We start from the raw sequence: 26,477 nt of genomic DNA, 5'->3' as shown, positions 1-26,477 counted from the left end.
AAGTCACCCTTGCAAATTAGTGCAGAATTGAGTAAAGATTTAGGCGAAGAGATCACTGTAAAATTAAATTATTCTATCACAGAAGAATTGAGAACATGAAAAATAACATCCTGTTTTTTTATCAGTACTTGATTAAACTTACCTTCATTGAAAAAGAAAAATAAAAGTATAAGAAAGAAGGCAAATGTATTGAAACAAAAATTCTTATGCATTACACTTATATACAATTTGTGTAACACTCGTAATTGAAATTCAATAATGTAAACAACAGGTGAATACTGATAACCTTTTTATGCTGTATTTAATATGTATTATACTGTAAATTATAATACTTATTACTCCTAAACATATATTATTTTTCAGAAAAGTTTTTTTTATATTTACTTATTTATTCAAAAATATCAGATTGCATTTGTATACGTATAATAATTATAATTATTATATACACACAATTTTATACATGCCTATAGTAATAATCAATATTACAATATTTAGACGACGTTAAGAAATATCAAATGTAAGTATACTATTAATATCGATATGGCAACTAAAAACTGACTAATACAAATATATGGAATGTACTCGTATTAACGAGTCTATTACTCACTACTGTATGGAATATTTTTATTGAACAAACGAGCATTATTTTTTATCTAGAAGGTAATTGATTATAAACCAAATTGTGCAGTGTTCCATTATGTAAATAGCTCCTATCAACATATTAAAATGTACTATCTGACTATATGTTTCTCTTAAAATTATACCTTGAATATCAAATAATGATACTGAAAAAAGTACTCCTATAACAAGACGATTATCCTTTATTACAAGATAATTTATACTTTCTAAAAAGATCATTCTTTTCAGTGGCATATCTCATGCCGAAACTTTTGATGACTTCCATGTTATATTATTTACAACAATGCATATGTTTTCAAAAATTTGACATTAACCAACGCATCATATACTTCTGATAGAAGACAAATCGTAAAATTAATGTACGTCTTCAGCAATCGCGTCGATTATTCTCTGAAAAATCTCTGGTTGAAAGCCAAAGAAAGGACGATCAGCGGGTGGTCCGTCCCAATCGGCGTAACGCCGTCGACGCCTCAAGAAATCATCGGGATAGTCCTCGCTTATCTGTGGATTGATTTTAGCATAATAGAGGGCTGCGAATCCACTGTAGATCAGCAGCGCTGCCGTAGCGAGCTGTCAGCCAACAAAGAAAAATTAATGTCGAACAAGATGGAACGGTAGTCGAAGTGATTTTGTTTCAGGCGAAGTACCTGAAAAACAGCCCAAAATTTGTAACTGCCCTCGTTAATGAGGAAGTCGTAGTAGCCATTCCAGTAATCGACGACTTTCGGTTGGCTCATTGCCTTGGTTTCGGGGGCATCGCGATGATCGGGCGAGTCCTCTTCGTCTTGGTAGTCCTCATGAGAGACGCGTGGCTCTGTCGCAACGAAACCCTCGCGATTGTGACGTTGCCACCTCGAAGGTCTGTCGAAAATCATGTTATAGAATTTGGCAAATCTAACAAGGTAATATTAGTCGGCAACACTCAGCGTTCAAGACGAAAAATAATCATTCGGAGTCACCTGTAATTTTGTGTAGTAGCCAAAGCAGTGTTTTCCATGATATAACTGGAGGCGTCGTTGTCGTCCGAAACCGCAGCTACGTCACCAAGTTGAGTCTGATTGAGCGCCAAAGCGCGACGCGCACATATCGTCAGGATTAGAAGCTTGCACGAAAACTGCATTTCTCTGTCATTCGTCGAGCAATATAATTGCAAACCACTTTATTCTCCTAAAAGCGTGGAGCTTCACTTTCGTTTCTAATAGCTATCGGCTCGTATTTCCGCATAATTAGACGGAAACCAGTGGTTCTGGGCAACGGCGGTCGCGAATTTTAAGGAACAGTAGCTGAAATCGATTCATGATGCGGACATAATTACACTCGAGACTTAACTGCGAGGACTGAACCGAGGCTACCGCCATATCTCTGGTAACTGTAACAAGGGGGGGAAACGTTAAGCAAACGCACGACAGTGCTAAAAGCCCTAATTGTTACCGATATCAACTGCTGTACAGCAGCCGTCCACGCGGCTAGGCAACAACTCCCGTCGCTCTTGTTCCTCTTTCGATGCGTTTTGCTGCACGTATACGCGCTGTGCACTCGACAATGAGCAAACAGACACCTGCTGGCCGATCGCCTGCTTGCCTATTAGCGAGTAGACGTCATTTTGGAAATGTACACATGTGGCTAAATTCTATTTGTGTTCGACAACGATTGGTCTGCGAAAATAGTTTGTTTTCGTTTAGCCAGAACAGCTGTTGCCTCATAAGCAGAAGCTGCATGAACAAATACATTAAATATTTGTCAAGTGAATGGTACCGTTCCATTCTTTTTTTAACGAGTCTTAAAAAAAGTAAATTCATGGATTAACACATGGGCTGAAAAGTCCCGGGTCTAACATAAGAAAACATGGTTTTTTTCGCTTATAATTGGCTTTATTCATCAATATAATCTCCATCAAGAACAACACAATCATTCCAGCACCGCTCTAACATTTCAATACCATTTCTGTAGATCGATTTATCTTTTGCCTTAAACAGGCCTCATCTTCAGCGATAACCTTTTTATTCGAGCGAAATTTTTTACTGGCGAGCACTTTTTTTTAAGTCTGCAAATAGCTAGTAGTCGCTGGGAGATAAATCTGGGGAATGCGGTGGATGCGGAAGAAATTCAAAGTTTAATTCATGTAGTTTTGCCATTGTTTTGATTGACTTATGACACGGTACATTGTCTCGATGAAACAACATTTTTTTTGCCATATGCGGTGGTTTTTTTGCAATTTCGACCTTCAAACGCTTCAATAACGCTATATAACAAGTCGTTGCTTCGCGTCAACGGTATTTTTTCCCATTACGAAGCAGTGTAAATTAAAACACGAAAATAACAAAAGTAGCGTCACTCTTGGCACAATAATTTACAAACTACTGAATAGAATGTCGTGAAATTTTAATAGTTGTCTCTTGAAGGTTACCACTAACTGAAAATGAGATGAATGCAATAAAATTAGTCCCATCTATGTATGAGGCCCATGTGTTACATGGTTCATAAATTTCGGTAAATACTTTGTGAAGCTTAAAATGATTAAATGATGGACTAAATTTACTAAAAGATGCCTTTTTACCATTACTTGTAACAAAAATGTTTCCATTCTAAAAACAATGAGTATGCTTTTTACTTACATTGTGTTTGGTTCAGCATACAATACGATAATCGTGAATTATATCATTATATAACGTAACCAGTGCTGTAAGTCATTGAAATGTTAAAACATAGATCACAGGTTAAAAGATATTTTTGTCGTTTAAAGTTACCCGTACAAGCTATCAATAGAATTACAAGTTTAAACGCGATTGAAACAAGAGCTAATTAGCACGTTATTTTATTCAAAATCATTAAATACGAATGTCGTCGCAGAGGATAGTTGTTCCACGGGCATATTTGTGAAAAGTTTTGAGTTCCATTCAGCCAGTTTCGACACTGAAAAATTCATTCGGTCATTCGTTAAAACGAGAGAATAATTACCACGGCTTGACTCAAAAGCACATATTTGCTGACTGGCCGCTTCGTAAATTGCTGCGAAACTGTAAGTGCACGTTATACACACAATTGAATGGCACAATTTCCGGAAAATCTGGTGTCTTTTATGAGTATGCTAAAAGACACAAATTAAAATTTATAAAAAGCCAAATTAGTAACGACATCTATATCTGAATAAAGATTTGTATTTAAGAATGTATTATTACTTCGCCTGAATTCCAGATATTAACTAAAATAACAATTTTAGTTTTTTCTTCCTTTGATCGAATACAGACAAATCATAATTAAAAAAATATTATGAGATTTTATAAAGACTGTTATTTAATATAATGAACATAAATTTTACAAAAAAAAATTACATGTCATTATCGAAATAAAATTTGATCAGACATTCATTTACAGAACCCAATAGTCGCAATCAATTGATCCATCATCTGCTGCTAAATCCCTAACTTCTACAAGCTAAAATTCGCAAAAATGTACAACCGTTGCTTTAGAACAATTTACTAGTTTACCAGAGTCAGTTTTTGCAATAGCAATCAAAGTTAGCGAGCGTGGATTACACGAAAAACTACGCGCGAGAAGAGCGGCGCAAGTACCGCAAAGGTCTACAATGCTTGGAAACTACGAGCTGCCAAGGGCATCGAGTAATTAGCGGCTTCTCGATCCCGTTCGAACAATAATCTAATCAAGGAAGCGCTAATCACAAAAGACTCGTACACGCGATATTTTCCTCTACTATTACTGTATACTTCGCCGTCTTGATAGTGTAAACGTGACACCATGGCTGCTTCATGAATTTGTGCTCTTGATTTTAGCAACGAGATTACATCGGTTGGTCGTTTATTTTCAAAATGGTATCGTGTTCGACTACTGAAAGATGAAATATGAAATGCATAAAAGAACAATCCATTTCTATAAACATTTTCTTTTTAAAATAAAAAGATTTCTCTCGCAATGGATGATTTTAATAGAAAGGAAAATTCTTTGTGGAACAAAGGATTCTCAACATTTGCCAAAGAAAAAATATCTGAGAAAACAACCTTCTGTAAGAACCATACTTGAATTATAGTTTTATTTAAATTGGATATGCATTTATCCACTTTATCATTTATTCATTTTTATTACTATTTTTATATAAACTTCAGTACAATTTTATGGCCTTACCTGCCAAAGAGTTTGGTGATTATTTGTGTCTATACTTTGCTACAATTTAAATGCAATTTTCTCATGAAAATGCTGTAGTGAATGTGCTTTCGATTCGTTCATAAATTGCTTATCTGCATAAATATGAACACGTTTTACATGTAAATATAAAAAATAATCATATAAAGTGTCATCATAAAGTTTATACTTTCGTGGAATGTTTTCTCAAACTAAAATGATTAGAATTTGCTAAGTTAATCGTTTATTGTTCAATTTCTTTATAAATGATTATTACAATATGAATAAAATACTAATTAGCGAGACCAAGAAATCAGAAATAATAAACTAATTCCATTAACTAATTTATTGTAGAGCGTTCAGTTGTATCATTAAATTGAAAAGGAACGCATATTTTTTTCATCGACGTATTAAAAATGTGAACTCGTATTAAGATTTATTAATTATAACCATTGCATTCTGGTCATCATTGTTAACAACTCTTTTATTATCCTGTATTGATTTGCAATTTTTCATTTGAAATTGAAAATTATTCCAATTACATTGGAATTATTTCGATGAATCATGGCCTGCTGGAAATTCGCTAAAATTTAAATATGATCACTAAGTTTCAAAATATGTCAGATAAAAAATTTAATAATTAAAAATAATTGAAACGCTCGAGTCACAAACCAGATTGATGATGATGTATAAATTAATTATAAAAAGTAGAATCTATAAGAAACTTCATTTTATTAATCGCCATTAGATACAGGTGAACGAATACGAATACATAACATTCTCAAATCCTACGGTTTATTCTAAATTTAAATCTAAATCATAGACACATAACTACTTATACTTCGAAAATATAACGCAGCAACATTCTATTTACACGACCCAGTAGCCAAATATATACATTATCGATGAGCAATATAAAACCACGCGATCGTCTCAATCTTTGAAAACACTCCCATACTTTTCAACGGCATCGAGAACACCGACAACGTAATCCCTCCATCCGAGACCATCTTGACTGCGCGCGTTGGCGCCTTCGGCAGCGGCAGCCAGATTCGCAGGCAAGTTAATCTTGTGGCGGGCAATGCTTTTCAGCACCAGTGCAGCGATGTAAATAATGAAGTAAATGCTAAAGTAAAGCGGCACGTACCACAGTTTCTTGCCGATGTAGTAATAAGAATAATGAGGCCGATTGTTAAGCCGCTGATCCATCATTTCCGGTTCCTCGGTGGTCGTAGGTTTCGGACGATTGTGCTGGTGATGATGGTGATAATCATGATCATCGTAGATAATATCGTCGTGTGGGTAAGGGCCTGCGTATGACGGCACGTCTACGAAAGGCGACTCGTAGTGGCTCAAGTATTCTATCGACTTCGGTGGATTGTCGAAGTTGAATGTTGAGGCGTCGGACGCGTGAATCGGCGATGGAGGTGCATCGTCGTTGCTGGGACTCGATGGATAAGAATCTAATGGCTAATATAAAAAATGACCGTCGTTAATTTATTTTAATAAGAATTATTTCAATTTTCACATAAGACATTACGGTTCAATCAAAATGAATCACCATACAGATCGAAATAACTATGAATTAAAAGAGAAGCTTAACTTTAGTCGACTAGCTTAAAAATATACAGTACGTACCTTCAACGGCGGATACAGAGGCAAATCATTCCCCGGTTTTCCAGGTTTACCCTCGTAACTTGTCGGCCCGGACGGATAATCAAAAGTCATCGAGACGATGGGCTTCGTGTACACCACGTCGTTACTCGTTGGCGAGCTCGACGGCTTTTGCAACTGCTGCTGCCTCAACGCGTGAGTGTGAGCGTCTATGCCCGAGTGCGGCACAAAACGATCCTGGGCTCGTTGACGACTTTCCATCGCGTCTAGCTGGGCTACTTGCTCTTCGTCGAGCGTCGAGTAGCCGCTATGCAATCAACAGAGTGTTTCAACGCTCGCGTCTTTCCTTCGATTCGAACGTTCAAATAAAACATTTCCATTATTGAACGGACTTGTCGACCGTCGTTTCATTTGATTGTCGACATTGACGTAAAGGAAAAAAATTCAACGAATGATTCTTACACAGGTGTGGAAGGATGATCGACAACTTCGCCAGGTCTCAGCTCGATAGTCCTCGGTGTAACAACATAGACGTTGGGAGAAACTGTAAACGCAACATCCTGAACGGAGCCACTAGATCTGGCCTGTCCATTATTCACCGAAACCTTGGAGTAGGCCGTCACCATAAAGACAAGCTCGAAGCTCGCGAGCACCAGCGGCAGCGTCCACTTGCTCATCCTAAACCTGCGCTATGTCGTTCTTACGACGACTGACATCTTTGCCCGCGAGAGAACAAATCGTAGGGCTTTTAACTATATAGATTCGTTTAACTGTAACTCGCCGACGGCTGTTTAACTGGACAATTAGCACTCGGCAAATCATAACGGAGTAGGAATGCGTCGAGTAAAAGAGAGAAAAAACGAAGCTCAATAAATTAGCACTCGTTTCGCATATTTGTACGAAGCGCACGAGTGCTTGAGAAGGTGGGAGTGCAAGTGGTTTGACAATTTTTTGCGAGATCAATACTTTGAAATCGCCCGGACGGACTTACCAACTGAGGATTTCCATACGTTAATGGAAGATGTATTTTGAAAACGGAATTTTCACGTGAATATGGTACTTTTGTTTTCTTTTATTTTGGTTTTTGTTTCACCTTTAACTTTTCAAATACTTCCATTTTTCATTATGCTGTTTAAACAACCAACTTTCACAAAATCATTTTATTTTAAGTATTTACAAATATTTTATGCATCATATGATAACTTTTATTTAACACTATGTTATTATTTTTTAGATTTAATGTTAAAGCGAACTTTTTTCAATCCGCTTTATTTTTTGTAATTCAAATTTTTAGTTGAATTTTATTAAATTTGTTATATATCAAATTATATATTTCATTATTCTACACATTTTAGTCTTATAATCTTTATTTAAGTAAAAATGTTCATCCAACTATTTATCATATAATAAAATGTTACTAAATATTGTTCACTTTAGCTACATTTTATTATATTCTTATAATCTTTTTAAGCTTTAATATTTCATCAAATTTTGTATAAGCTTTAACCCTGTTGATCAAGCTTTAAATAAAATAAAAAAAATTTAACTAAAATTTATATTCTTTCTTTCCCTTTTATTCATAATCCAAAAAATATTAACATATTTATTTTATAATAATTTTCAAAAATTGGTTGAGTAACATAAACAATTTACATTTAATATGAAGCTTACATTAAATTCCACATAAATAATATTCAATATTAGATATTTTAGTCATTACCCATAAGATGATATTAAAAAAAATGTAATGATCCAACAAACATATGTAAAAAAAAATAATTAAATGTAGGTGTTAAAATTTTAGAAAAAAAGTTCCTTAACAAACATGATTTATTTTGCAAAATAAATTTGTAGAAACAGCTTACTATGAATTACATTAATGATATTTCACGAATATGTATTATTGATATATTACCAATCACGTTGCTTCTTTTGATAAGCAAATGTAAGAATCATCCTGTTCTTAAATGGTTTCTGCATTTGCGCTTGTTTATGCCTGGGTTTCAATTTACACATAACGTACATTCTTCCTTCTCGACTGACATAGTAACATCCCTTACACCTGAGTTGTAATTTACCTTTTATTTTCATTCCACAAACTTGATTGAATAGAAGTGATGTTGGCACAAGAAAATTATTAAATGGTTTAAATATATTCTGGCTACTTGTCGTAGTTAGTGTTGATGGATATTGATTGCATATCTGATGTATTCCTCTTTTTATAATTATTGGCAGTGTTTTTGGTGCAATAATCCTATTAGTTAAACTACTAAAAGCTTTTTGAAAAGTCTTGAACATTGAAGCATTCATCTTGCTAAAATAATAAGCATAGATCAACATGATTTTTTTATGCTATTTATGGTTAACGATATTTAGCTTAGTATTTATTTTAGGATCTTAAAAATCATGTGTAATTAAAATAAATCAATAATAATAAATAACAAATAAATACTAAAACATTTAAATAATTTTTTTTTCTAACCTAACACAATATTTACTAACGTTTCAATAAAACTTTTCCGGCTAGTAATTAAAACCAGTGAATCAACAACTCTTGAACGGGTACTTTTATTTTTATATTATTTAATGAATATATCCATTTTAGAATTTTAATTGTTATTTATTGTTCAAAACCATTCAAAATATGTATTTTAAAAACACGGTTTTACTATGTTTAGCAGAAGACAAGTAAGTCTCTATAGGTCATATTGTTAGGTTAGGAGCTTGAAGTGTGTATGCATATGTATATCGATGTGCCCGATCGCTTTATGACATGTGTAAGGGAAAATTGGTAAAAATTATCAGCTGGTCTACCAATGTAAACTCATGTTTAATGATTTGTAAATAAATAAATAAGTATCTACGTGAAATACATCCTAGTTTTGTTTGAAGTTTGAAGTTTGAATACTGTATAGATACAGCATTAAAATGTTGCGAAATCTTCGCAGTTTGGTACAATTAAACGTAAGTTTTGTCAGTCTTGCATTATGAATATACTTATATAAATTCATGAAATAAAATTGGCATGGAAAGTAACATTTACAAAATTTTTTAGAATTCAATTAAAAAGGTAAGCTGTCGGAGTCTTAATTTAGTCCCAATAGTTGTTGAACAAACTGGAAGAGGTGAACGAGCATATGATATTTATTCTAGATTGCTGAAAGAAAGAATAATATGTTTAATGGGTCCAGTAAGTAGTTATTTAAAAAATTATATTAACAACTTATTTAGAGCACAAAATTTATTACTTCAAATCAACTAAATTGACTATTCAATAATTTATTTTACAAAAGAGGATTGTATTTATTCAATACTACGAGCCATTTAGAATGTAGTAAATGAATCACTTTAGTTTTATATTGTTTAGTCTCATACAGTTTTATATTTCAGATAACAGATGAAATATCGTCACTAGTTATTGCTCAACTACTCTTTCTCCAGTCAGAAAGTAGTAAAAAGCCAATCCATCTGTATATTAATTCACCTGGAGGAGTTGTCACAGCAGGTCTTGGAATCTATGACACAATGCAATACGTTCTACCACCAGTAGCTACTTGGTGTGTTGGACAAGCTTGCTCCATGGCAAGTTTACTGTTGGCAGCTGGAGAACCAGGAATGCGTCATGCACTACCTAATGCTAGGATAATGATTCACCAACCATCTGGAGGAGTTCAGGGTCAGGCAACTGATATTAGAATACAGGCTGAAGAAATTCTCAAAATAAAGAGTCAAATTAATACTTTATATGCTAAACATACAGGCATGGAGATTCAAAAAATAGGTGAAGTATAATTTAGCACTGATTTCTTTAATGTTTAAAATTAGGAAAAAAATTTTATAATTAATTTTTTCGTTATAGAAAATAGTATGGAAAGAGATAAGTTTATGAATCCATTGGAAGCTAAAGAGTTTGGTATCATAGATAAAGTTTTGGAACATCCTTTACAGGAGAGAGAAGAATCAAATGCAAACACAGACAAACCTACAAGTACTGGTATCTAAATATGAGGACATGACTGATGTTTTAAATGGATGTACGATAAGTATAGCTTTTGAATAAAATTGTTAATTGGTTATTATAAAACATTTTTATTAGTACTTGTTTCATAATAAAACATTATACACATGGTATAAAACGTAGCCTATTATATTGTGGTTAAGTGCAGTTTTTTTAATATTATTCACTCTTTAGGCACATGAAGAATGAAAATAATACATCGGTGAATGAAAATTGACCATTGCAGTCTTGATAATAATTCTAAGCACATACATATCACAATTTTTGCGATTAATGATATAAATGATAAGCAAGCTATACTATATTTTGATAGGAGTTAATTTAAAAAAGTACAGGTCAATGGGCTTTTGAAATAGTAAATAAAATTAAACACTTATTACTAAATTTTATAATGTTAATTGTTTTCTTTTAAGGCTACATTTTTTGTTGATACTTATATATTGGAATATAAGTAATCTCAATCCAACTAAATCTACAAAAAACGACATCAATTACTTCTCTCGATTGTTATCTAATTGAACAAAGTCTTAAGTACTGTAATAGAAGGTACAATTACAATTCATTTGAAAGCTAGCCTAACTACCCAAATTTTAACAATATTGAATGAAGCAATTGAAACTCAACGAGTAAAATTGATGATGAAGCAATTCATGATAGATATGTACATATGAAGATTTGGAAAACATTGGTTCATTTGGAAGCACTGCGATACATATAAAGAGATCTTATCAAAATACCACCGAATTCAATATTCACGATATATTTGATTTCCATGCGATTAATAGATATTTTCGTTGAAATATTCATTCAATTTTTTTTTTTAAATTTATTATGAAAGCTATACCATTCCAATACTCCCAGATACACTTTTTACCTTCGCTCTTTCTACGCCCTATATAATTCACAGAGTAATATTTTCGAAATAAAAATAGGTTCTCTTATTCTATTATTCTTACGTGAATTTATTCTAATTTGTCTTATAACAAGGAATGATGTAATTATCACATTTTAGCGGCTTATTATTAATTTAATCAATCGCATGAAAATCAAAATAATCATCACGACCATCCTCAGGGAAAACAAAAAATAAACAAATAAAATTAATTTTAAAAAGTTGTAACGTCGAAATAAGAGATAAAGCTGGAAGGCCTCATTGAGGGCATATCTGCCTATGAGCGATCATAAGTATATCTTTCTTTTCCTTGGGAAAACGAAGTTCCCTACCAGCCAATCTTGCGGTTTCTAATTCGCGTTCAGCCAAAGCCAATTCCATGGCGACGACACCACCACCAGCTTCATGCTCGCGAGCTACCCAGTCGAGAGCCATTTGGCTACGCATATCATCGTCTAGAGCACGATTACTGTAATGCGCCACCACTTCCTGTCTACTACATTGTCGTTCGCGCATTGCTTTTAAGGAACCATTCCAATGAAGCAACTGGAACACTGTCATCAGTTCCTGAAACTCCAGCATTGTACGACCTTTATTGCTCTCTAGCATGAATCGGAATGCGCCGATGCCTGTGTTGGGATCTTCTTTATCGTCCTTCAACTATCCGAAATTAGTAATTATTAGCTGATAATATCTTTTCGTTTTTATATATCTTTTTAAATTGAAAGCTTCAAACAATATCTACACGTTTTACTTCATGGTAAAAAAATTAGTTCTAAAAATAAATTTGCAAATAGCTAAAGATATTGCGATATTTCTTATGAGTCTGAAATTTTGATACTGATAAGTAAAAGAGTACCTTGTTTGGATTTTGAATTAGTACTTTAAAGAAATCATAATCTTAATCATAATTTTCTCTAAAATTTATATATTAAAAATGTTAATCTTTTTTATAATACTATTAAAATTTCATGAAATAAATTAAATCTTTATGTAAGATTGATAGAACTACTAATTTTTAAAAATAAAAAGGAAATATCTAGTATACAAACCTGAGACTGGTTATTAATCCCATTAGAAGTTACAGTGTTTTTAGAAAAACTAGCTCTTGCTTCTGTAACAGCTTTTTCTATAAAATCATCCGTGATTTTTCTAGATGGATGTTCATTGAATACAGAATTCATTAGAGCTATTTTTGCAGCAGATCTGCGGGCCTCAGCTTTGGTTGGACAATTCTGAAAACTTCCAAAGCAAGATCCTCCAGGTAATGTTACATAACAGACATAAGGTGGATTGCTTGCTGGTACAGATTCATATATTACAAGTGCTCCATTTCTCAATTCTGTGCCTCGACTTTGTTTCATCTGCCAGAATTCTTGTAATGCTTCCACAACATTTACTACAAAAGGGAATGAGTACCAGTGATAGTGGTAGATAGAGAGGATAGTAAAAACTTATTACTAACCTCTGCCATATCCTTGAGTGTGTTTAGCAAAACTATTAACAACTGCATCCACAGCATCCTTTAAAACTTGCTTAGCTCTGGCATCAACCATACCTCCACCTACCACACTCATATTGTCCAATCGTGGTTTGGTTTTTACTGGCATTACGCCCTGCATTACCAATCAATAAATTCAAACATGGACTCTGAAACAATCAAATATAAAATACAATTTAACAAAAAACCATCGATTAATTGCTATTATCTTTCCTGCCAGGCTAATATACATTCAATAAATTGTATTTTCAAAACAAATATTTAGATTCTATAAAAGAGAATTTTTTAGTGAGTAAATTTCCAGTTGTTGAAATATAACATGAGAGCAAGAATTTCAAAGTTTCCTTTTACTTGAGTGAATAAACTTGAGAGAGGTAATAATCATCAGCTACACAGTAAGTAATAACAAGTATGACAACGATAATGACTTAATCGCGTATTAATAAACAATACATACATATTTTTTTCTTACAAAGCAACAGAAAGTTTATTATAGAAAACAATACAAGTAAGGCTGTAAGTCACATAAGTCTTTGATATCATACATGACGTAAGGTATATGCTCTCTCTCTGTCTTTCTCATAAGTGGCACTTGTTGCACCCTACCGCGGAGTAAATGTCGTCGGCAAAGCGTTCGGATCATTGACACCTATCTTTCAGCATAAGCATCAGAGAACGAAAGTTAAATCACCGTGCAGCGAGCACAACAGCACTAAAAACACGGCGGTGCTGCTGCTGTAAAAAAAGCCGAGGGCAAAGCAAAAAAAGGCAACTCACCTCTTTCGTTCGTACGAGTTCCCACGAGTAGCACAGAGCCAAAGGAGAGAGGAGGTGGAGTCTGGGTGCGTGCGTGCAGCACACTAAGACCCCGAAAAACACACTGACGCGCAGGTAAGGTAGAAAGAGAAAGACAGCAGTGTACACAAGGGGCCCATCATCTGACGTAGCAAGGTATAGGTAGGCAAGACGTGTTCTCTCGCGAGTGTCGCGCAGAAAAGTCTCGAGGGTTCCGCAAATTGCTTCTCCGAGAGAGAGAAAGAGAGAGAGAGAGAGAGAGAAGGAGTGAGAGAGGAGAGAAAGAGGGTGGGAGAAGCCAGCCGAACGGGATCAAATTGCAACATATACATATAAAGTCGTTTAATGGCTCCTGCAGCACCATCCGCTCGCGCAACGCACTGACGGTTCTCAGATACGACCCAGGGCCGTAAAGCCCTTCCTGGTGCTCAGGGGCCTTTATACTTCTATCTGATCATTCTCACCCTCGCGCCTTTTTATGGAAGATCACTTCTTCAAGTTATTTTTTTCATGAGGTAAAGAGAATTTTGATCACGAAACATTTGTTTTAAAGTTGTTCAAAAACTAAATATATACCGTGTTTTTTTTCAATCGGCTGTCTCATTAGAAAACTGAAATGTAAATTTTCTTTGTAAACAGTGAGTTTCGATATCACAAAACGTATAGCCATACTCCGTTCATTAGATAATTTTCTAAGAAATTCCTTTTTATACTTCAATCAACGAATTAACCTGTTATATTTTAATAATTTAAATTGTTCGAAGCATTTTGTTTGATATTAATGATATATTTTTCAGAAAACATGAAAACTGCATTTGTCTTTTTATTTCCTTTTCCCCGTGTATATAGTATAAGAAAGAATAATTGAATTATGAACTTCTTTTAAAATGTCAACTTTAAAAAAAAAGAATTAGTAGTTTGATAATTATTAACGCATCGCGCAATTTATTGTGAATAAAAATAAATTTTCAAACTGAAAAATGTTAAATAATAAGCTTAATGAACTAGTAAATATTCATACGTTACAAAAAAATGTTAATTATAGATTCTTGAATATATATAATAAAGAACAGTATGAGATACAAAGTAAACCAGTATTTGATAATTATCAGGCAATTAATTGTAAGTAAAATGTATAGCAAGAATTTGAAGAAACGTGACAACCTATTCATTATTACTAAATCTATAATCAAAACTTCGTTTTAATTTGTGGTAATCGAGAAGCATAATAATGGTTGTTTTTCAATCAAGAAATTAATGTCCAAAGGCGATACTGTTCGAAATTGTTTTAATATTGTTCTAAACCTTGCTTTTCTTAAGTATACATTTGCTATATTCTAAAGTACTACGATCTTAATGATACATTGAAATTGCAAAGCAAAACTTTTTGTTAAGTTCAGTAGCTTCTGAATTGTAAAATAACTATATCGGCAAGGGAGGGATCGCTGTCGCATTTGGTATGCAAACATGTATTCAAACGTAAATCGTGAAGTCTCACGAAGAAATTTATAATTAAGTGGAGACCCATTAGCCATCGATGGTAAATGGAAAGACCGGGTCTTTTACTCGGCCGTCGTTTAAATAACGAAGCAAAAAACTTCAAACGCGCTTGAGGCATCTTTCTCTTCCCCTTATACCAACTCGAAACTTCATTTCGTCCTGAAGTATAAGATCTTCGACGCGAACCGCTTCGCCTTTTTGGTCTGTCAACCTCCTTCTGTTTTACGATCGTCAAAAAACAACAAGCAAAACATTCAAAACCAGGAACGTAACTATATGTCTCGATGCTTACTTTTTCAGAATTGATCAAATTTTTCTTTCTAACGGCGAAACCACATTACTTTGAGTTAGGGACAATTTCCCCACAAAAATATCGAATAAAATATTAATGTATTATGCCTGCTGGTGAATCCAAATGAAACAAACAAGATCAGTACAATAATTTATTTTATTCCCAAAGAATTTGAAGCTATATGCCAACTTCAAATTTATATATATATTTAACAGTATATATTTTTAACAGTTCACTATATTTTTAACTTAGATAAATTTATTAAATGTATAAATGTATATAAGAATGAATTTCAATTGCAAAATAATTGAATAAAACACATCTTTCACTTTATTAGTGGAAGTGTTGGTCTTAATTCAGCTAAATATTCAATTGTCACACAATCAATGTTATAATTATAATGAAACAATCGAAATCATTCATGATGAATTTACAATTACATTATCAGAATTATGCATCGAGCAGCTCAATCTTTAAAGTCTTTGATTAATCTATACAAAAATAGCATAATTATGTGTCACGCAGCTGCGTGAAAATATGAAATGAGAAAATAACACTTTTTTTACACGGATTTATAGAATTAACTTATAAATAAAGGAAATCAATGATTCATCGTGATATTACTAATTTGAAATTATTTATTATCATTATCATTTTATTACTTATTATTAAATTATGTTAAATAATTTGTTTTGCTGATTGTTTAAATTGTTTATAATATTGTGACTTTCCTTAGTAGAATGTGGTTGCTGCATGAGAACTGTGCAGCGGTAGTATTGAATTAATTTACCGAGGGAGAAACTATAGTATATATATTTGGAGCATTTCTAATCGCAGCCTTTGTAAACCATCGGTACATTTTCCGACAATAACATCTTCTACGACTTACAAAAATTAATGTTCTGCTCAAACGCTGTTGTCACTTTTGAATTCTTTTGTATACTATTTTGTGCAATCTCATAGTTGAATGAATTTATGGTATACAATATAATCAACTTTCTTTTTAGAGAAAGGCATGAGAAAGCAGCTCAACAAGTAACTGACTATTTATTTACATTGAAAATCCTATCGGATAAACATTAAAAATTCCGGTAGTCTTATGATACACTTCAATAAAGTAAAAAAAAACAAATATTCGGCAACAAACTACGTAAATTTTTTTAGCAAAATGAAATTCGACAACGAAAATGATACAAACACAATTCCACTTGTTGACCAGTTGGATAAAGAAAAATGCCTTGAAAACAAATTTTGATTGTTGGGCAAATTTTATTGCTGATGGTACATTCGTGATTTTAGATAAGGATAACAGTTAAGCTATGATACTTTTGTCATAGAAAATGCGAAAGAGCAATCTCTGACGATTTATTGTAAAAATCACGCGGATAGAGTTTTTTCCAGATCGCTCGTTCAATTCGGCTTAGTAAAACTGGTAGTTCGACCGCCATATACGACGAATAGAACACGGCGATTACTAATCGAGAAGATGATTCAGATGCTGGTACAAATTGTACTGTATCGATGAGTTTTTCATTTGACGTAGGGTGCTGATCAGTTGATCGTAACGCTCGTCGTATTTGGCGATATCGGACGGTTTGAGGTCGAGCAAACTGATGGACGTGAGAGCACCGTAGTACTCATCGCCTTGCAGGAGGCCCTTGATCAACGACATTTTCAGGTCATGAGGATTTTTATCGTTGCGAAATATCTGATTGAAGCTGACAAACTTATCGAGGCATTCGGCGATCATGGCAACGGGGATATTCGATTCCAGCTCTTCGATCAGAGTGCTGATCTGCTTGCCAGTGCGATTTCCAAAGTTCTCCGGCGACGTCGAGTGCAGATACTCTTTGTAGAGGTTGAGACACACGTAAGACTTGGGTTCCTGCCAAGGCGACAAATTCATCTTGAATATTTCCGAGACGCTCTCGACAATGCGCAGTTTCTTGTCAGCGGCGACGTCGCTGGCGCAGAGCTCGCTCAGCAAGCCATTGAAAAACTGTTGGATGGTGTAGTTCGCCGGGTAGCAGCGCCGTTTCTTCGGATGCGACACGTCGAAGCCCTCGGCGGTCTTTTTCAGAATGTTCACCAGCAGAGTCAGCCTCGATCCGAATTCGTGGTCGGCGCAAGCCAGCAGATAGTAGCGTACGGCGAACGTTCTCACGGCATTCGAGATGTTTGTGCAGTCGGAGTCGAAGAAGTACTTGTTCAGGATCAGCTTGCACAGGCGCTCGGGCAAGTGGCGCGTGAGCCTCTCGTCGAAGCTCTCGACCAGCAGGCACACGCACTTGGACCTCCACTGAAAGTCCCACGTTGCCGCGAATATCTCCTCGACTTTGGCCAAGTACGCCGCGGCGTAATCCGGCAGGAACTGGACGGGGATCGTCTCGACCTCGTTCAGCTCCGACATGACGACAACGTCGTCGGGCGTCAGTCTGCGCAGGCAGTCGAGCATGAGCTGGCAGTTGGCCTCGTGCGGCGACGACGTGGCCAAGTGACCGAAGATCATTTTGGCGAGGTGCCTCCTGATGGACAGTTCGCTCGAGCCCGCCAAGGTTTCGACGAGGAGCTCGCGGAACCTCTGCTTGGTCGCCACGGTCCTGGCCAGGAGCAGGGCGCGTTTCAGCAGCGGGGGTTGCTGCTGGCCCGCGAGCTTGCCGACCAAGTCCAGCGCGCCGGCGACGCTCACGCGCGGCGCGAGGCTCGACAGCGCGCCGTCGGCGATGCGCAGGTAGTCACCGCGGCAGAACGCCTGCAGGCTCGCCAGAGGCACCGGCGGGTTCGTCAGCTTCATGCCCTCCAGAGCCTCGATCGCCATGTCGAACGACTGCTTCGTCTTGACCTCGGCCTGCTTGGGCGCGTACACCTTGACGATCGTGGCGAAGGCGTCGCCGGGCAGCAGAATCCCCAGGACGGCCAGGCTGCCCTCGACTTTGATGTCCGACAGGCAGGCCTCGATGAAGTTCATCGGCAGCTGGTCGTGCCACCTCGTGGCGGCGATGAAGCGTCGCGCTCGCAGCTTCTCGCGGACCTTGTCGATGCCCACTCGCTTTTTCGACCGGATTATTTTGCGGGCCTGGTTCAGGTAATCCAGCCAGTCGGCCAGCACCTTGTCCGGGTGACGCTTCAGCAGCTCAATGGCGTCGCCCTTGTCGATGTTCCGGATCGCCGAACACTCGGACATCTTCTGCTCGTACAGGTCCGGGGCTTGCTCCTTGAAGAGCCTGGCGAGCAGCTCCAAGCGAATTTGCGCGCTGTCGAGAGTGGAATGAGAGAGAAGCTCGCCCGCGAGATTCGTCATCCAGGGATAGTCCTTCGGTTCGATTCTCGCCATCTTCGCCTTTGTGCTTCGATCGTTGTAGCTCTTGATCGACTTGAACAAGCTCAGGGTGACAGTCAGCTTGTAGTATATATTCGACCACATCGAGTGGTTCTCGGGATACTTAATGGGCACGAGAAGGAAAAACCTCTCCATGCATTCCTTTTCCAGTGCCAAGTCGACACCAAGTACGTTCCAACTATCCAAAGGATGCCCCATTTTACAAAAGACCATCGTGTCTATCACCTCCTCCAGGTGTTGATCGTTTCTCTTTTTGCCAGTCATGATGTGACACAACATCCCTTCCAGCACGTCATTCCACAATGATAAATTTTTGTGAAGCAGCTGATTTATCACGCGAGCATTGTTCAAGATTTCTCGCACAACGGACCAATGCGCCTCGTCGAGCTCGCTTAAGGTAAAGTGGGTCGTCAGATATATAAAAAAACTCATCACGAAGTCGTGCTTAGCGTTTTTGTGCCTGTCTCGGAAGTACTTGAGAACGTTCAATAGGTCGCTCTTACTGTTTTGCACCCTGCAGGAATGGACCATGCAGCCGATCAACAGATCTCGGTCGTCGGCGTTAAAACATTTGGCCATTTTCTCCTTAAAGTACGGCAACGACTCGTCTGTAGGCAAGTAACTCATTAGCCAGGTTCTCCAGAAGTCGTTCTCGCTACTTAAATTATCCAGCAATAAATTTATCTGAATTTTGCGCTCCGCCATGGACAGCTTACAGAGAAATTTCAGACTCGGCTGCTCGGAAATTATGTTGCCGGGTTCGGCGATGTTTCGAGCATGGTCGACTAAATTCTTACCGTACTTTTTCACAAACTTACGCATTAGTATTTGAATGTCGTCGCAGTAGTTGTCTACAAAATCTAGAGCCGCGCCCAACACGAAATCCGCAATATCGTTCGGTAAGTAGTTCTCCAACATCCTTTCGATGTCCTCCTGGCTAAGCTTCGCTTTGACGACTTTCGGCTGAAGCAATTTCAGGAATATATCGGATCTGTCGATAATCGCGTCTTTCACCTTCTCCAGTAGGCAGGCCGTTTTCCGACGGCTCAAAGTCGGCAGCATCTTCTCGGGCGTCAATGAGTAGAGCGCGACAAAGTCTCGCGGGTGATGCGTGATCAACTTTGGTAAGAAGGCATCGTAGTAGTGAATGCTGATCTGATGGGTGCCGTTGTCGTCGCCTTCCGCTCCGTTCCCGTTGCTCAATCGCAGGTAGCGGACGGCAACGTCGTGCGAGCCTCTTGAGAACAACATTTTCAGGATTTTAAGCGGGAGGACGATTTTGTAGCGCAAAATCGTGTCGAGGATGACATCGTCCGAGCAGGCTATTAAGATCGGCAAGGTTGTTTGAACGCCGTAAAGTTCGACCAGTTGGGTGAAGAACTGTTGAGCTTTGGCTTCGTATCCTCGAAGGCCGCGAGCCAATCGTTTCACGATGTTTAACCTCGTTCGCACCGATACGAACGGCAAAATATCGTTGACGAAGTGGTCGACGGTGACGCGTGGATTGCCACCGTGGAAATACCAGCGAGCGCTCAGTGCCCTTTTATTGACGCTCACGTCCTCCGATTTCAGAGACTCAACGATGTAATGGCTCAGCTGTAATTTCACTCCGACGTTCGTCTTCACGAGATTCAACAGCGACGGCGTTAACGCGCTCAACTGACCCTCCAGCTCATCGCCATTTTTTACGCTTTCCACGATCCCGTTCACGATTGCGTTGAGACTTTTCCACTTATCGCCGGGTGTCTTCCCGCTCAGCCCTTGTATCTCTAAAACTTGGGATGGCACTTGGAATCCTCGTTTCATGTATCTGTTGAGAAGTTCCTGCACGGATTGCTGCAGCTGTCGGAGAAATTCAAACGTATCAACGTTTGTACAAGCGCAGCGCGTTTACCCCCGTCAGCTCGAGTTTCCCGCGTATACTTACTGAACTTATGGGTGTAGTGCACCATGCTAACAGTGTTGGCGACGGCATTATTTTAAATATGATTGATGATTGATAGTAAAACGGCAAATTTCGATCCCCAGCTTTGTAGGTTACAGCGCCTCCCCGAAATATTTTGTTTTGTTGTCGCCAACGTACTATCAGTGGCAATTTTTTTCTCTATCCGTTCATATCAATGAATACAGTTCCATACGTAACAGACGAAATTGAATATATTAGAAAGCTTAAACAATCAGTGATATTTTAATTGATAATTTCCTATTAAAGCACTGAATGATGTTTAAAAATGTGTTTATCTCTAGAAGTAATATCAAAATACATACATCTCTGTGTATTTCACAAGCACGCCTCAGGAATATTTCAAAATCACCAGTTTATCTAGTCTCGTTTTTACAATTGGAGTTTGATCAACTGATATCCCAAGCATTTACTGTTGCGTCTTTTCGTACTTTCTACTTAGTTCGTAACTGAAACTGGTAAGTTCAATTTTTTAAGTATGAAACTTCTTTCGCACATACCTATAATGCAGAGGCTATAATTGGGCAGAATAACTCTGTAGAGTACCTATCCGAATCAATGGCTGCTCTCGAGCAGTGACGAGTCTGAAGATATTAAGACGTCGAAAAAAGAGAAAGAGATCGGAACGATGAGATTGACGAGATAAACACAACGAAGAAGATTTCGTGCATTTCTGAGTTGTAATGTAGCTGCGAATGTCGATAATGAAGTACTTAAGAAGATTTTAGACGAGGAACAAGGTTATAAGAATAATAGAGATTTAAATGCGCTGCAATATTGGAAGGCCAAGAAACATAAATATGTTTAGGTGTAAGCCAATTTTGCCTTTTATTATATCTCCCGTTATATTTTGATCAACTTGTCGTGTATTGTACATCAACGAAACTTTATCAGCCGTGAGAAATGAGTTTTCCTCTTACTGTATGAATTGCCTTGGGCGATGGGTGTTAATTCTATTAGACAATGACTGTTAAACATGCAGTTACCTCTAAACATGTTTTACTCCCCCGAGCACCGTCCGGGGGTTCGAGCCTAGCACCTGCCGAAACAGCGTAGTAGATGAGAAAAGGTTTCCAGGTCTAATTTTGAAAAAAAAAAAAATAGAAAGTACGGAGCACATGGATTACAGACGTATTATATCATCTGTTCTCGAGAATCGTTAGCTGATTGTTAAGAAAAGATATCTTTACGACTCTATCGTCTCGATCTGCGAAACTGCATGCGTGCGTTTTAGAAATTAAAACTGCGACCTAGAGTAATTGTACCAAATGGACGAGTGACATGCATGATCACATCTAGTCTCTAGTGGTTTTGCTAAAAAAAGAAAAACAAAAATTCTAACAGCTTATCGTTAAAACCCAACGTTGTCGTGGCCGTAACACCGTTCATCAGTTTCACGGAGGCGACTTCTAGAAGGCTAAAAATCTCACGAGGGTGATGACCCAGGTACGAAAAGGGCTAGCACATGGCTAACCCAACCCTTACTCCGGTAGGTTCGCGAAGCGAGAGAAGGCACAGGGGGACCGGCGCCGCTCGTTATCTTAAAGTGGAGGGGGGGGGGGGGTCTGCAACACGGCATTTGAAAAGAAATTTCTGCGCTCGAACGGGCGTCTATTTCTTAATTTGCTAGTGCGCGAAATTGTTGAAGCGGCAAATTTCTCACTAATTATTTGCCCTTGAGGGTTGTTAATTTGCGATTTCTTCGAATTGCTTACGACTACACGACGTCACGCTCTATAACGACAGTTTCTTTATTTGTGTAACCCGATAAAAAATGGCGGTTGATTTGAGCATTCAAAGTGAATATTGTTGCAATTAATAATATTGTGGCGTTTGTCTTTGTTCATTTCGGTTACGTTCTCAAACAATTGTGATCGTTGTATGTTTTTCTAGCTTTGATGAGGTGAATTTATTACATTTCCGAAACCTCGGTATTATATATTTTTCTGAATAAAGTTATGCTCAGAAGGATCTGTAGATGTATGAGCTTAGTTTCTTTATAAATCCATTCCTCAACTAAAGTATATGTACGCGTTCAACTTGAAAAAGCAAGACGTTTTAATGTGGTACATGTACAAAAAATTTATACAGAAACCAAAATAGTTGAGTAAATCCTGAACATTATGGCAAATGAAAAAAAAACATCTTAACGCAGCTCGAATGCCCAAAGAAAAAAAGAAGTAGGCTGATTAAAAAAAGCTGCCAAGATTTCCGATTTAAGTATGCGAATGGCGGCCATTCCGATGATTTTCTTCGATTCGCTGAAGCTGATATTCTTGAAACCAATCAATACGAGACAGATTACTCTAATCTGCGAATTTACACATTTTCGCTAGAATGCAGTGTATATATCTGTTCTTATGATTTCTTTAAATAAAAACCTGTGAATTATAGGTATAACATGATGATATTGAATATTTTGCTGATAGCACGACTGTGATATTACACTCGTATACGATAATACCGTATTCGAAATCTTCGTTTAAGGTCCGCTCGACTTCGCAAGAGATTGCAAGTTAAACTTGAAAATTCAAAGTTTTGCACTCTTTTTTTAGCATCGACCAATATAACAGTGATGTCGGCGACTCATCATTAAAAAAAAAATAGGAATAAGGTTGTTCAGTTCGGAGCGCAACGAGGAATCTAATGTCTGTATGTGCACAATATGCACTTATTTTTATTTATACAAAGATTATTTTTTTAATAAAACATTTTTCGGTAATTTAAATTTTAACTTTAAGAATAAAAAGTTAAAATAATATATTGAAGATTTATTGATAAATAATTGTTAAAGTTTACGTTAAAATACAAAAATTATGAAAAAGAAAACAGAAAGAGTACATATAAAAATTACAATGAAGTTTGTATTGTATTTCAAACGAAAAATTATATATTACCTACAGTCATATAGTGAGACAAGTAATCAAGTATTGTGTGTTGTCTTAAATAAAAGTAATTAATATGAAAGAATTCGCGGCGTTTATTTGTGATTTGCAATTGCTTGTATGATTTGATACAATATATTATTATTCAGATCCGCAAGCCTAGGTATCTTGTCAACATCCCTGTAATGAGTAGCAATGAACTTAATGAGTAGCTTTTGCAGATGAATTGTGTCACACATTTCAGTTAGTTTTAGATACTCGACGACCTTATCAACTGTGACACTAACATATAGAGTATTCTCACACAGTGCTTTCAATTCAATTAGCTGATACTTATCAGCAGCAATCAAAAGATTGCTGGCTATTTTCTCGATGTTTTGTACTTTTCCCGAGTATATAAATCGAAACATTTCCCGCAATACCTCGTAATCGATGTCGATCACTTTGACGGAGTTCTGCGCATTCTCTTTCATTTCATGCTCGAACATGGCTTTAAAAACTGGGCTTCGGCACGATAAAATGTCTTTGTGTGCATTGATTATTTTATTTTCCACAGTGAACGTCACGTCAGTGAAAGTACCGGTCTCTAAAAGGTTTTCGAAGTCACCAAGTATATTTTCCCATTTATAAAGCCACTCATCATAGGGATGAAAACTTTCTGTAACATCTGAGTCTGGTATCTCAATTGCAATATCACATAATATTACCAATGTATCGTTGATCAAAGTACCACTAATCTCATTGAACTCGTATTGATTCAAATCCGGTTTACCCATAATAGTATTAGAAGTACCGTTAAACTTTCCTCCAGCTTTCAAAGTCGAAGGTATATTAATTTTCAAATCCATTATTGCAAGTTGAAATGATCCTAATATACGACTTTTACTCTCAAAACAAAGATGCAATGACACAGATGTACTTGACGCGCGTGAATTTCCCAGAGGGTAAACCTCCAAATAACATTTTATAGTCTTACAACCGTATACTACAGCAAATTTCGGCGACGTGTAACACTGTCCCTTTTTCTGGCAACCGGCAAAAAATTGGTCAACTTTCCATTTAATACTGAACTTTCCAGAATTTTGTAACATGCCTCTCTCCGTGCTCATCGTTTTCTAAATACTCGTGATGTACTTATTGTGGAATCTGTTGAGCACTATGAATTTGCATAGACCGTTGAACTGCACGTTTTAGTTTTCTGCCGAACACATATACTGCAATGAATAGTACGTTATAAGCTACTGAATAGAAATTATAAAAATACCTGAGAATAAAAGCTCACGTTTACAAATATACTTTGCGGTAATAAACGAAATATAGTAAAAAAATATGCTTGTATTAAAAACCCTTCATTTTTACCAGAGATTTGCACCCTGCTAGCTTATATTTACACGACTTGCATTCATGAAAAGGTCTAAAATGGTTAGATTAAAAAATGAAATTGGTTATTATTTTATTAGCATAAACTATCACAGTATAGAGGCACATCATTGTATAGTTGTTAAACATATTGTGATTATCTAAGTGTCTCCCTCTAGATTTGTTGGACAGCTCAGCCGGTAACAGCTCGTATTTTTTATTTGTTCCATATCGTATCATTTAGTTTTTAATTATAACGATTAAATTTTACATAAATTATTATTTTATTTACGTTAAGTAGGTTTTCATTTTAACATATGTATCTTAATGCACTTCGAAAGTGATTAGATAATCGGTCTTAAGTGACCAGGCCATAAACGTATGCTCAAGTAATTAACGGAATTCATTGAAAAAATAGAAAATGATTTGCTTAAATAATATTTAAGGAAATTATTTTTATGATCTAATACATAAATAATACAATTTAAAAGTACAAACAACTCGATACAAGTTTCATATAACATTAACATCTTATTTTCAATGAAATATTTTTAAACTTTATGAAGTATTCCCGCTCTTGGCCCAATAATTATAAATTTAAATTTAGTAAAATACAGCACATAAGTTTTAATATATTCACCGATTGGAACAAAACGTTACACTTCATTGAAAAAACTGTTGCGCTAACGACCTTCAATGAATTAATATGTAATTTTGTTTTATGTTTAAATTTTTCCAAAATTTGCATGGGAAATGCAAGCCTATTTCGGAAAGGAAATTCAATGAAATTCAAATTCGATGTTAATAAGACGATAAGATCCAGAAAGTTTAAGCAAATGTAGGTGTAATGTATACGATCCAGAGTAATATAAATAAACTTCTTATATGATAACGCATTTAGCGCTAATCTATAAAACATTAAAGTAAAGTAATATTGAGAAAACTGTAAAATGTTCTTAATTGAAGAATAATGAATCAAAACAGAGTTCCAAAACTAGAACGTGTCTATTCAAGTTTATGAAAAAATCGATGTTACGTATTTTTTTTAAGTAACAATAAGCTCGGTGAAACTAACTCGCCAACTATTGAATATTTTCATAGATTCCCTAGAATTTAGATTAAATTTAGACTAAGATTTAGTGAACTGGTCCAACAGATGAACAAAAGAACACATTTTCTGCACTGATTTTCTGGTATTTTTACTTTTGTGCCATGCTTGAGACAAAAAACCTAGTAGAAGTTTATAGGTGATGCTCATTTGCTCGTATATGTATGCGTGTATAAAAGATTACAAAAGCATCAAGTCACGTAAAATTAAACTAATCGAGTAACATATCGACATAATAAAAACATTTCATTCTGATAAGAATTATTGCCAAATGAATCATGGACGATTTTTCAGCGATCTATACAATTACTAAGAGAAAAATTACTTTACCGAATGTCAGAAACTATGGGAGTCTTAAAGTAGGCAGTCAACAAGTATTTAAGTAACTATCAGCAAACTAAGCACTGCCTCGGTTTATCTCCAATTGTCCGTCC

At 36.3% G+C, this 26,477-nt stretch overlaps 6 protein-coding genes across 12 annotated transcripts; 1 reads left to right on the top strand and 5 right to left on the bottom strand.

Annotated features, from left to right (window-relative positions):
- Positions 1 to 400: 400 nt before the first annotated feature.
- On the bottom strand, positions 401 to 2,210 carry LOC131671342 (uncharacterized). The gene is made up of 4 exons (XM_058947705.1): positions 2,071 to 2,210; positions 1,599 to 2,008; positions 1,287 to 1,500; positions 401 to 1,209 (listed from the first exon to the last, which is right to left on the bottom strand). The coding sequence occupies exons 2-4, from the start codon at positions 1,757 to 1,759 to the stop codon at positions 994 to 996; spliced, it is 591 nt and encodes a 196-aa protein (XP_058803688.1). The 5' UTR covers positions 1,760 to 2,008; positions 2,071 to 2,210; the 3' UTR covers positions 401 to 993.
- Positions 2,211 to 5,479: 3,269 nt separating this feature from the next.
- On the bottom strand, positions 5,480 to 7,512 carry LOC131671308 (uncharacterized). The gene is made up of 3 exons (XM_058947646.1): positions 6,853 to 7,512; positions 6,415 to 6,697; positions 5,480 to 6,246 (listed from the first exon to the last, which is right to left on the bottom strand). Exons 1-3 carry the CDS (start codon positions 7,065 to 7,067, stop codon positions 5,710 to 5,712), a joined length of 1,035 nt encoding a protein of 344 aa, XP_058803629.1. The 5' UTR covers positions 7,068 to 7,512; the 3' UTR covers positions 5,480 to 5,709.
- A 1,610-nt stretch (positions 7,513 to 9,122) lies between these two features.
- Positions 9,123 to 12,513, top strand: LOC131671310 (ATP-dependent Clp protease proteolytic subunit). Its single transcript, XM_058947650.1, has 5 exons — positions 9,123 to 9,354; positions 9,446 to 9,580; positions 9,781 to 10,171; positions 10,250 to 10,424; positions 12,502 to 12,513. The coding sequence occupies exons 1-4, from the start codon at positions 9,319 to 9,321 to the stop codon at positions 10,390 to 10,392; spliced, it is 705 nt and encodes a 234-aa protein (XP_058803633.1). The 5' UTR covers positions 9,123 to 9,318; the 3' UTR covers positions 10,393 to 10,424; positions 12,502 to 12,513.
- LOC131671309 (protein limb expression 1 homolog) lies at positions 10,428 to 13,775 on the bottom strand. 3 transcript variants are annotated; one of them, XM_058947648.1, is made up of 4 exons: positions 13,347 to 13,364; positions 12,766 to 12,950; positions 12,353 to 12,699; positions 10,428 to 11,960 (listed from the first exon to the last, which is right to left on the bottom strand). In XM_058947648.1, exons 2-4 carry the CDS (start codon positions 12,920 to 12,922, stop codon positions 11,559 to 11,561), a joined length of 906 nt encoding a protein of 301 aa, XP_058803631.1. In that variant the 5' UTR covers positions 12,923 to 12,950; positions 13,347 to 13,364; the 3' UTR covers positions 10,428 to 11,558. The 3 variants fall into 3 exon arrangements, with proteins under 3 accessions (XP_058803631.1, XP_058803632.1, XP_058803630.1); XM_058947649.1 differs by lacking the exon at positions 13,347 to 13,364 and adding an exon at positions 13,274 to 13,302; XM_058947647.1 differs by lacking the exon at positions 13,347 to 13,364 and adding an exon at positions 13,579 to 13,775 and having other exon boundaries at positions 10,429 to 11,960.
- Positions 13,776 to 16,174: 2,399 nt separating this feature from the next.
- LOC131671320 (uncharacterized) lies at positions 16,175 to 21,369 on the bottom strand. 2 transcript variants are annotated; one of them, XM_058947669.1, is made up of 4 exons: positions 21,238 to 21,369; positions 20,997 to 21,146; positions 20,656 to 20,896; positions 16,175 to 20,570 (listed from the first exon to the last, which is right to left on the bottom strand). In XM_058947669.1, the coding sequence occupies exons 3-4, from the start codon at positions 20,701 to 20,703 to the stop codon at positions 16,863 to 16,865; spliced, it is 3,756 nt and encodes a 1,251-aa protein (XP_058803652.1). In that variant the 5' UTR covers positions 20,704 to 20,896; positions 20,997 to 21,146; positions 21,238 to 21,369; the 3' UTR covers positions 16,175 to 16,862. The 2 variants fall into 2 exon arrangements, with proteins under 2 accessions (XP_058803652.1, XP_058803653.1); XM_058947670.1 differs by having other exon boundaries at positions 20,656 to 20,832.
- Positions 21,370 to 23,465: 2,096 nt separating this feature from the next.
- Positions 23,466 to 26,473, bottom strand: LOC131671330 (speckle-type POZ protein-like). 4 transcript variants are annotated; one of them, XM_058947685.1, is made up of 2 exons: positions 26,374 to 26,473; positions 23,466 to 24,790 (listed from the first exon to the last, which is right to left on the bottom strand). In XM_058947685.1, exon 2 carries the CDS (start codon positions 24,683 to 24,685, stop codon positions 23,672 to 23,674), a length of 1,014 nt encoding a protein of 337 aa, XP_058803668.1. In that variant the 5' UTR covers positions 24,686 to 24,790; positions 26,374 to 26,473; the 3' UTR covers positions 23,466 to 23,671. The 4 variants fall into 4 exon arrangements, with proteins under 4 accessions (XP_058803668.1, XP_058803667.1, XP_058803666.1 ...); XM_058947684.1 differs by lacking the exon at positions 26,374 to 26,473 and adding an exon at positions 24,841 to 25,014 and having other exon boundaries at positions 23,466 to 24,774; XM_058947683.1 differs by lacking the exon at positions 26,374 to 26,473 and adding an exon at positions 24,859 to 25,014.
- Positions 26,474 to 26,477: the final 4 nt, after the last annotated feature.

This window comes from Phymastichus coffea, unplaced genomic scaffold (assembly GCF_024137745.1).
Source record: "Phymastichus coffea isolate CEN01 unplaced genomic scaffold, Cenicafe_Pcof_1.1 PCOF00124, whole genome shotgun sequence".
Lineage (NCBI taxonomy): Eukaryota > Metazoa > Arthropoda > Insecta > Hymenoptera > Eulophidae > Phymastichus > Phymastichus coffea.
Note: the sequence above shows the minus strand (reverse complement) of the source record. Positions and strands in the feature narration are given on the sequence as shown.